General features: G+C 50.4%; 1 protein-coding gene and 1 long non-coding RNA gene across 7 annotated transcripts in view; one reads left to right on the top strand and one right to left on the bottom strand.

Annotated features, from left to right (window-relative positions):
• Positions 1 to 13579, top strand: part of LOC117977895 (uncharacterized) — a 196460-nt gene that overhangs the window by 35672 nt on the left and 147209 nt on the right. For 4 of the 6 annotated variants that reach the window (XR_010113090.1, XR_010113091.1, XM_063607052.1 and 1 more), the window contains exon 4: positions 10833 to 10948. Coding sequence is in view for 4 of the 6 variants with exons in the window: in XM_063607052.1 (XP_063463122.1) it covers positions 10833 to 10948 (116 nt within the window). In the remaining 2 variants the exon portion in view is untranslated. Of the gene's footprint in view, positions 1 to 10615; positions 10949 to 12128; positions 13556 to 13579 lie in introns of those variants that run through there. The other 2 variants (XM_063607047.1, XM_063607053.1) reach the window with 2 other exon arrangements.
• Positions 8516 to 10410, bottom strand: LOC134731029 (uncharacterized). Its single transcript, XR_010113093.1, has 3 exons — positions 10223 to 10410; positions 9097 to 9275; positions 8516 to 8604 (listed from the first exon to the last, which is right to left on the bottom strand). It is a non-coding gene; the product is annotated as an uncharacterized LOC134731029 (long non-coding RNA).

Here is a 13579-nt window from a genome sequence, read left to right as displayed (position 1 = left end):
TAAGGATTTCATAGTGTCTATGGTCATCTTGGTAATTCCTCAGATAATTCCTGGCAATTCTGTTAGGTCTTGAACTTCACTTACTTCTTACATGTTTAATAAAAAGAAGTTCAAAACATTGCCATGGCTGTTGAATTCCCACAGGCTTGTCTTCCCTTTAAAATTCATCACATGGTTTGTACTCTTTTGCAGATATAATACATAAGTTTGGAGGTGGATGCTTTCAGCCATTAAGTTCAAAAGTACTGCTAAAAGGGCCAGGCCTGGTGGCTCACACCAGTAATCCCAACCCTTTGGGAGGCCAAAGCAGGTGGATCACGGTATCAGTAAACTGAGACCATCCTAGCCAACATGGTGAAACCCCATCTGTACTAAAAATACAAAAATTAGCTGAGTGTGGTAGTGTGTGCCTGTCGTCCCAGCTACTCGGGAGGCCGAGGCAGGAGGATTGCTTGAACGCAGGAGGCAGAGGTTGCAGTGAGCTGAGATTGCGCCATTGCAGCGCAGCCTGGTTACAGAGTGAGACTCCGTCCCCCACCGCAAAAAAAAAAAAAAAAAAAAAAAAAAAAAGTACGCTACATGGACATCCATTGTCCCAGCATCTCTGCCATAATAGCTGAGGAATTATCGAGAATGTCTGTTAATTTCTTCAACTCCAAATTTGTGTTATGTCCCTTGGTCTCCTGTCATACCATAAATTGTATTATTCATAAAATGGACAATTTGTCTATACTTATGTCTTCTCAGTATGCTATATCCCTTTAGAATTTAAACATAGAGTGTCTCCCAACCTGAAATTGGAAGTTTTGAAAAACCAGAAAAATGTTTTCAGACACCTTTTATTTCCAGCTGTTTTTATGTCCTCTCCTGAATCCAAGTTGAGGGTAAAGTCCATTCGTCAGCATTTCTCCTCAACTCACAACAACCTCATCCCACTCCAGTATGATGTTTGTCCCCACAAATTGATGCACATAATTCTTGCTGGCAGTGGTAATGTCCTAATAAAAAAAATCATGAGATGGCGTCAGACTTTACTTTATTTTCTAGCTCAGCAGAATTTGATTCCTGCCTGATGAGGAAACCCTATTTTCCCTAGAAACTTTTCAATTTTGTCACAGGTTTGGTTCCCAGGGAACTGGATATAGATGAAGTTTAGTGTGCAGGATGTTTATTAGGAAGTGATGTGAGGATCCACATCTGTGGAAAGGATTGGAGGGAAGCCTTATGTGCAAAGGGACAAGTCTAATGGCAGTGCAGCCTGACATTGTCACCTGGCCACACGGACAGAGCTGTAGAGCTAAGAAGTCCTCCCCTATTTGTCCCAACTGAATCAAATGGCAAAGCCTATGTACCCCTTGCCTCCATTAATGATTGTGTGCTTGCCACTTGTGGAGGATGAGACTTTGAAGCAGGTGGCTTTCTGTGGCTGAAGAAAACCTTAAATGTGCTGACAAAGATTTCCAAAGAGACAGAGAATGTCATTGGCCATGTATGCTGCCCCTTTCCAAAGAGGAAGCAACAAGGGTAATGGCCTCCAATGGCTCTGTATGCAGATAGGTGGACAGTAATGTCTGTCCCTCCTGTGACCTAAGAAGAACAGATGGCAGACATGCAGCCAGGCAGTTAGAGGTGACACAGTGTTAGGAGATAAACATCTGTCAGAAGCAGTGCTTCTTTGAATCAGGTGTGACACGAGCCTTGCATCCCTTGCATGGACCCCTTCCCCATTATCCTGCTGTCCTACCTCATGAAGGTGGGTGGGGGCTGGCTGGTGGGGAGTCCCTGTACCAGGTACACTTTGCCTGCAGTCTTTCCACATGAGTTCCAAGGTAGCCCATGTGATCATCCATGAACGTTGTGTTTTTCTTATGCTGCTTGTCCTTTGCCTTTGAGGAACACGTTTCATTTGACTCTGAATCCAAACAACTCATGTGTCCCTATATCTGTACATTGTCCTTCACTTAGGGGAATCTCCAATCCCTAATGCCTTTGTTTTATTTTTGCTATTAATATTATAATAATTAACATTGTCATTATTATCTTCATTGTTGATATTCAGTTATTTTTATTAATAGAGTTACTATGAATTATTATATTGTGGCTACTTACACCAAGATGAAGATAATTAGTTCAGGAAGAATCTGCATTCTGAAGACAAATAGAAGTTCCAGCTACAGATGGGCAGACGCATGCCCTCTCAATTCCTGATGGACCTCCTAATGCCTCCTGGACCTAAGGGGCCTCCCTCAATGTTCCAAGATGCCACCAAGGCAGGGATCAGCTCGTGCATTCCTGAGAACATCCAGGATGAAGTGAGGCTCTGGAAAAATGCAAGAGTTTCCACATAATCCCAAAAAACCCTACAGGTGAACTGGATGCCACAGAAAGAGGAGTGGTCTTTGTTACAACGAAATCAACAAAATTATTTCGAAGTCAATTAGGAAACTCAGAAATCACTCTTGCTACCATTAAGAGGAAGAACAGGAGCCTGTGAATGGCATCCCTGGCCTACCTGAGACTCCACAGATATTTCTATGTGGCTTCAGACAGCAGAAATCTCTGTGATTTACAGAAAGGCAGGGACAGCTCATGCCAGCCCATCCCTCTGCAGAATGTCTCCCAGCAGATCAGTGGCATGGAACCATCATGGACAGCACCAAGGCTCAAGGGCAGCATCCCAGGCCGGCCTGTGACTCTAGATAAGTTCTGAGTCCCCATGGGGGCTCAGGAAAGGTTAGTGACGACCTGGAAAGAAGGGACAGGCTGAAACCGCCCCTAAGCAATCTGCAGGATTCCAACTTCAGCAGGAAGCCAAGGACCAGCTCGTACCACACCAGCGCCCCCTGAAAACGCTGGATACAATCCCACTCTGCAGAAAGTTCCACATAGAAGTGGCTGGGAATTTTGCATTCTAGACTGCATTTTACACTGCCTCTGGACATGTGATGAGAAATTTAACATTGGTGTATCTAACTCTGACATATTTCACGAAGTGATTTTTTAAAATGTGGTAAAAAAGACCAAATATAATTCAAACATATGCATTATATGTCAAAGTATGCTTCGCTGGCATCAAGTAGACTCACCTTGAGATACAATCTTGGACAACCTCCATCTTCAGAGTATCTACTTTTTCAAAGGGAAACTCTCCAACCACAAATCAATAACATCAAAGTTTGCAACTACAAGCCGATGTAAAATAAATACATGAATTCTACCGCAGTGAATTGGACTGCACTGGGAAACACAGATGAAGAAAGTCAACACCGCTTTGTCCTTCAGTGCCTGGCTCCTTTTTCAGCTCGTCTTGCGACTCCAGGCATTATGCCTGAAAAGTCTCCCGGACGCCTGTGAGGCTCTAATTCCCTGGGTCCCATTGCCATTTCTCTGGATTTGCGAAGATCCACCGGACTTTCTGTGGAACTCCCGTGTCCCTGAACTTTTGTGCCACGTCCCCTAATTCTGCCCATGCTCATCTGCACCTGCACGACTTAGGGTCCAGGTTTCTTGGACGGGAAGAGACAGGCAGGAGTCGGAATGATGAACCAGCACACTGGGGCGTTTTCTCATGTAGCCCAAGTGACCCCATGGTGTTCTTGAGCTTTGGAACCAGTCGCGTCCCCTTTGACACTGCACCCGACTCCCAGTTTCTCAATCTTGTTGGCCCTCCGGCGATCTCTCGTTGGATGAATTGCACCTGCGGAAACTCGAGTCCCCTCTGATTTGCGCTTCATTAATTATTCATGATTCAGGTGGGAAGGCCTGCTGACGACCCCCTGTGGCCATTCTCTGAGCTTTCCGGTCATATCGTTTCCTTCCACGCTCTTTGGTTCATTGTGTCCTGCTCCTGCTGTCAGAGGAGCAGAGAGTTGATCTTATTGATTCTGGATACGGATACTTTCTAGGTGATCTGGATAATCAAGATAACGACCCTCAACAGCGGCGGAAAGGGAGCAGCCGTTTGGTGTGTCTCAGAAAATCCCGCTCAGTTCCGAGGCCTCCTAGATGTGGAATCCTGCTCAGAGTTGTTCCCAGGTCAGAGAATGGAGAGAGCCTGTGCATGATGGGATATCCCTGCCTAGATCTTTCAATGAGTCTCTACCTCAGCTACTCTCAGGATCAGGGGGAGAACCATGGTGTCAGACATCCGGAAAGAAGACGGGATGAATGTTTTACCGCTGAAGTACATCCCAAATGTCGGAGTTAACTTCAGCTTTGCTGGGGTCTATTTGACCAGTGAAACTCTGCCTGGTTCATTCGCACATCCGGAAGCCACTTCACGGGGGGCCGTCGCAACCGGAACCACACACTTGGCATCGGCGGTTGAGCCAAATGGGGACTCGTGGTGCAAGCAACGCTCCCCACGTGTTAGCGTGCGTCAGATTCAGTTGGCGGAATTTTACTAGGTGCGTGTTGGTAGAGCGGGGCTGAGGTTTTCTTGCTCCTGTGGTTGTATACGAAGTCAAAGGTCCTGCCCAGCCCTGCGGTCCCCTCAGTCAAGTCTGTTTCGGAGACATAACGATTTGGATTGCTAACAAGTCAAGAAATTTTCAAGCCCTTGGATGTAGGGAAGAGAAAGATGTCACACTGTCACTGTGTCGATGTAGAAAGGGAAGACACAAGAGACTGCATTTTGAAAAAGACCTGTACTTTAAACATTTGCTTTGCTGAGAAGTTGTTCATTTGTAGCTTTGCCCCAGCCAATTTTCCCCAGCCGCTTTGACCCAACTTGGAGCTCACAAAAACCTGTGTTGTATAAAATCAAGGTTTAAGGGATCTAGGGCTGTGCAGGACGTGCCTTGTTAACCAAGTGTTTACAAGCAGTATACTTGGTAAAACTCATTGTCATTCTCTAGTCTCAATAAACTAGGGGCACAATGCACCGTGGAAAGCCACAGGGACCTCTGCCCTTGAAAGCAGGCTATTGTCCAAGGTTTCTCCCCATGCGATAGTCTGAAATATGGCCTCGTGGGATGAGAAAGACCTGACTGTCCCCCAGCCTGACACTCGTAAAGCATCTGCACTGAGGTGGATTAGTAAAAGAGGAAATCCTCTTGCAGTTGAGATGGAGGAAGGCCACAGTCTCCTGCTTGCCCCTGGGAACTGAATGTCTCGGTGTAAAACCCGATTGTACATTTGTTCAAGTCTGATCTCGGAGAAAAGCTGCCCTGTGGCGGGAGGCAAGACATGTTTGCAGCAATGCTGCCTTGTTATTCTTTACTCCACTGAGATGTTTGGGTGGAGAGAAACATAAATCTGGCTTATGTACACGTCCAGGCATAGTACCTTCCCTTGAACTTAATTATGATATAGATTATTTTGCTCACATGTTTTTTTTTGTTGTTGACCTTCACCTTATAATCACCCTGCTCTCCTACTACATTCCTTTTTGCTGAAATAATGAAAATCATAATCAATAAAAACAGAGGGAACTCAGAGGCTGGTGCCAGTGCAGGTCCTTGGTGTGCTGAGTGCCGGTCCCCTGGACCCACTGTTGTCTCCCTATACTTTGTCCCTGTGTCTTATTTCTTTTCTCCGTCTCTCATCCCACCCGACTAGAAACACCCACAAGTTTGGAGGGGCAGGCCACCCCTTCACTTGGAAAATCAGTTAAACACAAACACGGAATGAGAGTCAAAAGACAATACGTCATCTTTTTGAGAATTTTATTCACTTCTAAACAAATTCAACACACATATGTACAAAGGCATTCCACAGCCCAGTTTTCGAGGCTGAGGAAAGACCCCGAGAGCGCTCTGCACAGCACGCTTCCCAGCGTCCGAAACACTGCTCTCAGGGCGGGGCACAGCGGAAGGGCTGCACCTCTCAGGGTTCCCTAACTTTTCCCTTATTCAGTCATCTAGAGAGCAAATACACAGTAATTCCCCAGTTTCCTACTGACGTCCCAGCGGAACTCTGACTCCTGTGCATCAGGCAGTTTCTGAGGCAACGAATCTCTGGCACGGAAGCTTTTCCTGGCGCGTTTCCGGAGAACCATGCGAACTACAATGTCCCTCACCAGAATTCAATGAGGCAGAGTCCCTGCATCTGCTCCCTGCCTGGCCTGGGCTCCCACATCCACAGAAGCGCCACAGCCGGGGAGCTTCGGAGTCACCGCACAGAGTCTTCTCTCTGCTCTCCGTACCTCAGTCCCACATTCCCCTTCAAGTCACGGGAGCTGGAGGCCAAGGAGCCCCTGCCACCTGCAGTCTCACTCCAGGTCAGAATCGCTGTCCTCTGAGGAGGAGGAAACCTGAAGGTCCTCATAGAGGACGCTCGGTGGGACACGAACACGGGGACCCTCAGACTTCTCTGACACATGAGGGCTCTGAGCGAGGAAGGCTCCCGGCTTCTCAGGAGAGTGAAATGGGGGTGCCGCCAGGAGGCTGGAGCTCCAGCGTCCGTTTTCCAGTCTCCGGAAGAGCACTCTGAGAGGCTGGGCCCCATCATGGCTGGCCGCTGGGTGATGGGACATGGTGCAGGCCTGGGCAGTAGACAGGCAAGGTCTGCTGTGCGGAGGCTGCCGGTCGACGCTGTGCACCTGGGCGGGTGTCCTCCTGCCCATCTGGGGCGACGTACTTGGTCCAAGTTCGGTTGCGGCTGGCGGAGGTTGGAGATTCTCCGAGGCCCCCAGCTCACCTCCCTGGATGGCGCTTTCGGGGATCTGGAAGGGACCCAGTCTCGGTTTCTTGGGGAAGTTCAGGCAAGCCTGAATCCGAGCCTGGGCAGGTCTCTTGGCTCCTGGCCCGAAGCTGAGATTGGAGCCTAGGCCCAAGCTGTGTGTGGCGGCTGGTGGGCAGGGCTGTGAGGTTACCGCAGGACGTTTGTCTTGTGCCTGGGGTCTAATGGCCTGGAGCAGGCCATGGGTTTTGGAGGCAGCCTGGGGAACTTCTCGGCAGCCACCCTCAGGGCTGCTGTGTGCCGGCTTCACCACGAGGAGAGGCTCGGGGCCCTGGTGCCTGACTGCAGGCTGAGGGATGTCGGCCGCAGCCCCTGTCTGTCTTTCCTTTGGTCCAGGACTTGAGGAGGAGCTCAGACTGGATTTTCTGAGGGGAGACAGTGAAGCCAAGATGGAGACCCTGTCAGACATTTCGGTAGCTGAGCGATCAGAGAGGACAGGGTCCACGCGCGGCCTCTTACTGGTTGTGTGGACCGGCATTGGCCCGCTTGCAACCTGAAAGAGAGGAAACAACACAGGTTAGAAGTTCCTCCGCATGGAGCCAACATGAAAATCAAGCACATCCAAAGACAAGGTGCACACGCCATGAAATTCTTAGTACAGTATCGACAGGCGGTCCTTGGAAGTAGGGACAGACCCTCCACCTGAGTGCTGATCAGGACAAGACACATGAAAGATGCGCTCTCGAGCTATGTGTTGCTGACCTAAGCACACCATTGTTCAAAAGATCGCGTCTTGGGCATTAGCTGGACCAAAGCGCCTCCACTCACTCTTCCATGAAGTGGAACGGACTAATGCCCTTCCGAAGGCAGGTTGGTGGCTCAAGGGTACTCAGGACTTCTTCTCTGAACACATGCATGTTCCTGGGTTTAGCCTTCTCCACGTTTGGGGCCTCTGAGGACCTAATTTCCTCATGCCGCTAGGAACATGTTGTTGGCAGGCTTGCCATAATTGGACAGAAAGAAAGCAACAGGAAATACGGCATCTTCAGATGCCTTGGCCTGGAATCAAATTGACCTGGAAGGATCGTGGAGTCCCTGACCCCAAGAAGGCAAGAAAGAGGGGTTCCCCGATTCCCTCCCGAAGACAGGAAGCTGAAAGGAAATCAACCAGGTTGACCTAGAGGAGAAAAAGGCCAGGGGCCCAGGGTGACACTCACCCTCAGATAATGAGAAGATTCCGTGGATCCTTTTCGATTTGGCAGCGGCTTCTCTGGAGGTTTCCCGGAAAATATGTGGAGGAGAGTCTTCCTCTGCGGGTCTCCTTGCCTGCAGAAAAGAAAAAGGTCAGGTCGTGCCCCCTGGTTTTCCCAAGGAGACAGGGAGAACCCTGTCTGGGGCCCAGTCCCATTCCGCGTTTTGTGATACAGAAATGGACATCTGGTGCCCTTTCCGCCTCAGCACTTTCCCTCACGTGCCAACCTTCCCATCCTCCATGTGGCCCTCTAGTCTTCCCAACTAAGGACTGTGATTTGGATTCATCGCTTTTCCCCCTGTCGTGGGGAACCTGCACGAAGCGCCCCCGCCTCTCCCCGTCCCTGAATCTCCCAGAGCCAAAGGAGCTCCTGGGTGTGGAACCCCGGAGGACACGGAGCTCAGGTCTATTTCTCTGCAGCGTTCCTTCCCTTGCCCGGAGACGGAAAGGCACACGGTGTGCAGGTGCAGAGACACCATGTCCTTAGGAGGCAGTACCCTAAGAGTGGTGAAAACCCCTCCCACTGCTCACCTTGGTCTCTCTTCCTTCTCTCCCTTATCCTTGTTCAAGGGCCCCGGGTTGGCTTCAACCTGGGGCTTCCATGGTTTCAGGTTTTCCTTCCCTTCCTTTTTCCCCAAGGTCGCTGGAACCAGGGCTGCCTTCCAGCACTTCATGGGGCACCTGGTACTTCTGGCCGTGTGGCCAAAGGCCCCGCAGTTTTTGCACTTGAGCTGTGGGTGGAAAGGAAGTGATGTCAGTGAGTGAGCTGAAGCCACAGGCAGCGATCCCACGTCAACATTGAGACGGATTGTGAATTCAGAGCTGAATAAGTATTCCAAAGGGGACACCGGCATGGGGGCCGTTAAGTGCTGGGAGAGTTCGGATGCGATGTTCCCTCCCAAAGCCCATGTGACGGAGGAACTCTAAAAGGCAGGACTCAAGGTTCTAAGGGGCACGATGGTGAACCCGATGTCAACAACACAACCAAACGTGGCCACACAGGACTCTAAGTAGAAAGGGAGGTTGCCCCCAAGAGTCTCTCAAGAGGCCTATCGGGCCGGGGAGGAGGTCCCAAGCCACGCCCACCTTGGATGGGAAAAGCAACCTGGGTGGTGGTGACAGAACTCTTTGGAATCCAACCCAGTCTCTGAGGACCGTGTGACACACCCTCCCCCCGCCCCCGCCCCCACCCCAATACCCAAGAGATCCAGTTCTAGACTTACCCTTGGATCTTCTTCATCGGGCAGGGGAGACCTTGGCCCAACTGGGGTGCTCCGCTGCTTCTGGAGGGTCTGGGCTCTCACCAGTCTGTTTGCCCCAGGTTTGGGATCATGACGTGCCATCATCTTCGTATCCTGTGGGTTTTATGACCGGCTTTTTCAGGGGTTGATTGTTGGGTCACCTGAAACACACACAAACACACACATGTCGATGGTTAAGCACATTGGATATTCACACACCCACAGGAAGCCCCCCGCTAAATCCTTGCCGGTGTGGTCATGAGGAGACCTCACCACCAGTCGGTCAAATCTGTGGAACACAATGTGCTGTGTGCATCCTCAGATATTGTGTGTTCCTCTGCCATGATTACTTAGTCCGAGAGTAAACCTCGCCTGCCACAGGGCCCGTGGCCTAGGTATGGGGAGTTGACCTTTCAACCCAAAACAAGCAACTGATTCTGGAGACCGGACTTATGTCTATCACGATTCACTCCGGTAGAAGACACGATGACTCTATCTCCCTTGACAGACAGAATGATCAAAGCCACAGGGCATGGCGTGTGTCACCCTTTGGCTGGTCTGTTTGAAATCTGAGATAAGGGATGCTTCCTGTGACAACTTGAATCGCTACTCTTGCCATTTCATTAGGCAACTTCCAAACACAAATTCATAAAGAGAAGTTATCTTCCTCTCTACCACACTAGCAGGTGATGGTCTTTCCTGTTCTATCTGTTTGGCTTTAGCTCCAGCCCCTCTTTATTTATTTTTCTGGTATTTTACACATGCCACATGAATTCATCTAAACAAACAGTGAACAAGTGCCATATCGTATCGATGTCTTACATGGCTGAAGGGCAAACCACCCTTTTTTCCAAAGTCCTTTTTCCATTCACCCACCAATTCAGCATGCTGCAGTACATTTCTTTTCGCATTCCCACCTTGGTCTTATCCCACACATGGAGACGGAAATGCTTTCTCGTTTTCTGTTCCAAGAATTACTAGTAACGAGAGCACACCCTACCCCATCAGCAAGCCCCAGTGTGATCGGTTTCTTTCGGCCTCCTTTGTCTCTTTTCCCCCCCACCCCTCAGGGATTGCGTGAAACAAACAACTGTTCAGTGAAACTAACCTGAAATTGCACGTCTACTTTCTTTCCCCGGCTGGCGCTGAGATGGGCAGGTGCTTGAGCAGCCCCGCTGGAAGCGATGCAGCATCCAGGACGACGGAGGAAGGGGCGGAGAGGGACCTCTGCTTTCCAGGCTTCCTTTTATACTGCCTCTGGTCACCTGACGTGGAATGTACCCTAACCTAATCAGTTACATGTAGGTTAATTACAATCAACTTAATCCAATTACATGACCTGGAAAGGTCTATCTGCACAGCCCACTCTAAGATCATGTCCACTGCTGACAGACATTCTAAAACCTACGTGTACAGCTGCAAGCTTTGAAGAATAGATGCTCCCCGTCAGACATGTAACACTGGTGCCTGTACCCCTGTCTTCTTTTCCATCTTTTTGTTTTGTTTTGTTTTGTTTTGTTTTAAAAAATGTGGTAAAATAGACACCTTTTAATTGGACCAGATTTACTCTATCTCGACGTAGGCCTCAGTGTCATCAAGGAGATTCTCCTTGACATGCAGTCACGGCCATGATCCATCTTTAGGGTTTCTCTTTCTTCCCCACGGTAGGTCTGTCAGCAGAGAACCCTAACCACACCCTCATGTGTTTTCTCCTCCAGGAGGCGCTCGGAAACCACCGTGAATTGGACCGCACTGGGAAGCACAGATGAAGAAATTCAGCACCGCTTTGTCCTTCAGTGCCTGGCTGCTTTTTCAGCTCGTCTTGCGACTCCAGGTATTTGAGTCCAGGGAGGGATACCCCGCCTTTACCGTGTGCTTGCCACGATCTTGTCTCCTTAATCCTCACTGCAGCTCTCTGCCATAGGGTCTTATACTGCTTTACATGTGGGAAACTGTGGCTCAGAGGGTTTCACAGCAGGGCAGGGAGCCCAGATGTGAATCTGTAGATAACAAGCTTTCTAGTTTTTCAGTAATTTCCAAGCATCTTTTTTTTTTTCTTGTTTCATCATTGGTGTCTTTTTTTTTTTTTTTTTTTTTTTTTTTTTTTTGAGACAAAGTCTCTGTCGCCCAGGCTGGGCTGCAGTGGTGTGATCTCAGCTCACTGCAACCTCCGCGTCTCACATTCAAGCAATTCTCATGCCTCAGCCTCCCGAGTAGCTGGGACTACTGGTGCCCATCACACCCAGTTTGTTTTTGTATTTTTAGTAGAAACAGGGTTTCACCATGTTGGCCAGGCTGGTCTTCAACTCCTGACCACAGGTGATCCATCCGCCTTGGCCTCCCAATATGCTGGAATTATTGATATGAGCCACTGTGCCCGGCCATGTCATTGTTGCCTTAACCAAGCCTCTTTTAATTTTTCAAACGGAAGAGCCCCTGTCCCACAGTTACTGCTGCTGAGCCCTTTCCAGGTGACTCATTGTGGCGGAGGAAAAGCGGAAGCAGTGTGGGAAGAGGCGGGGTCTGGGCCAGCTGCTGATCCTGCTCTCCTCCCTCCTTTGGCCTCTAGGCTCCCAGGAGTGGTTTGGAACCTGCGCCATGTGCTCTGGAGGCTGTGGCAGGGCAGACACGGCTTGGAACCTGCACCATGTGATCTGGGGGCTGTGCCAGGGCAGCGGGAGTCCTTGTGTCCCTGGCGCACAACACAGACAGAAGGCTGGGTCCACCCAGTGGGCGGTCAGGTGCCAGGCCAGTGCTTACCCCGCCATGTTTGCAGCCTGAGGCCAGCTGGCTGCAGGTGCAGGGCTATGCGTCAGGGGTCAGGGTGAACACATCCCTGCAGGTCTTGGGGCTCCTGGGTTGCTTCTGGAAGGGCCCGGATGGGGCCTGACTGGAGCTGCTGAGGGGTGGAGCTTCTGGGAAAAGGATTCCTCCTAGGGGGAGTGTCTTGGGCCTGGGACCACGTGGCAGGGACAGATACGGGTGCATGGCAGTGTCTGCTCTTCTCTGTGAAGGCAAAGGGCCTCTGAGGGAGTATTACAGCCGCCTCATCCACCAGAAGCATTTCCAGCACATCCAGGTCTGCACCCCCTGGCTGGAGGGCCGAGGACTACCCCTGCTTCTGGGTGAGAGGCCAGCAGGAGGCTCAGGGAGGAGACGGAGCCTTAAGCAGGGGGAGCAGGGGTGGGCAGGATGTACTTTTTCTGAAAAGGTGGCTCTGGAGGCCACTTGGGGACAGGACCTGGGCTCTGGCTGAACTCCCGGGAGGAGGCTACTTCCTGGTGTGCCAGCCCCTTCCTGCCAGGTGGCCCCAGAGGCCCTTTACCAAGGGGTTTGAGGAGGCCACGTCCTTTCAGTCTGCCACGCCCTCCATTCAGTCCTCTTCCTTCCTGCAGGAAGTCTGGGCCTGGGGTTGGGGCCACTGTTGCCCAGGTGTGGGAGGGCAGTGGCTTTGGGAGGTACAGGGACGATGTGTCAAACAGCGTCGCCTCTCCCAGTGAGATGGTTCTCCTTTGCCTCCGTCTCTTTCCCCGTTGATTTCTCCAAGTGGGGAGTCATGGCTTGGTCCTGATGCGTCTCTATAGCCGCATCTTCCAGCTTCGAGTGAGCAGAGTACTTGGAGGCTGAGGGCCTTTTCCTGGCAGGATTCTCCAGCTAGTCTTTGTTTTAGACAGTCTTGCTCCTTTGCCTAGGCTGGAGTGCACAATCTCAGTTCATGCAACCTCCGCCTCCTGGGTTCAAGCGATTCACCCACCTCAGCCTCCCAAGTAGATTACAGGATTACAGGAGCCCGCCACAGTAGCTGGCTTATTTTTGTATTTTTAGGAGAGACAGGGTTTCACCATGTTGTCCAGGCTGGTCTTGAACTCCTGCCCTCAAGTGATCCTCTCGCCTTGGCCTCCCTAAGTGCTGGGATTCCAGGCGTGACCCATCATGCCTGGCCCCAGCTAGTCTTTAGAAATGTTAAGCTATTTGGCTTATTTTCACACTGACAGCTGGTTTGCGGTGGGTGTGCTGTGGTTTATTATTATTATTATTATTATTTCTTTTTTTTTTTGAGACGGAGTTTCGCTTTTGTAGCCCAGGCTTGAGTGCAATGGCGCGATTTTGGCTTACTGCAACCTCTGCCTTCCCGGGTTCAAGCGATTCTCCTGCCTTAGCCTCCTGTGTAGCTGGGATTACAGGCACCTGCCACGAATTCGCTTCGCTAATTTTGTATTTTTTTTTTTTTAGTAGAGATGGGGTTTCACCATGTTGGCCAGGCTGGTCTTGAACTCCTGACCTCAGGTGATCCGCCCACCTTGGCCTCCCAAAATGCTGGGATTACAGGCGGGAGGTGAACCTGGGTGTTGGAGGTTGCAGGGAGCTGAGATTGTGCCACTGCACTCCAGCCTGGGTGACAGAGTGAGACTCTGTCTCAAAACAAAACAAAACAAAACAACAACAACAGCAAAAAAATCAAATT

This window comes from Pan paniscus, chromosome 7 (assembly GCF_029289425.2).
Source record: "Pan paniscus chromosome 7, NHGRI_mPanPan1-v2.0_pri, whole genome shotgun sequence".
Classification (NCBI taxonomy): Eukaryota; Metazoa; Chordata; class Mammalia; order Primates; family Hominidae; genus Pan; species Pan paniscus.
This window is presented reverse-complemented; position numbering and strand designations above follow the sequence as displayed.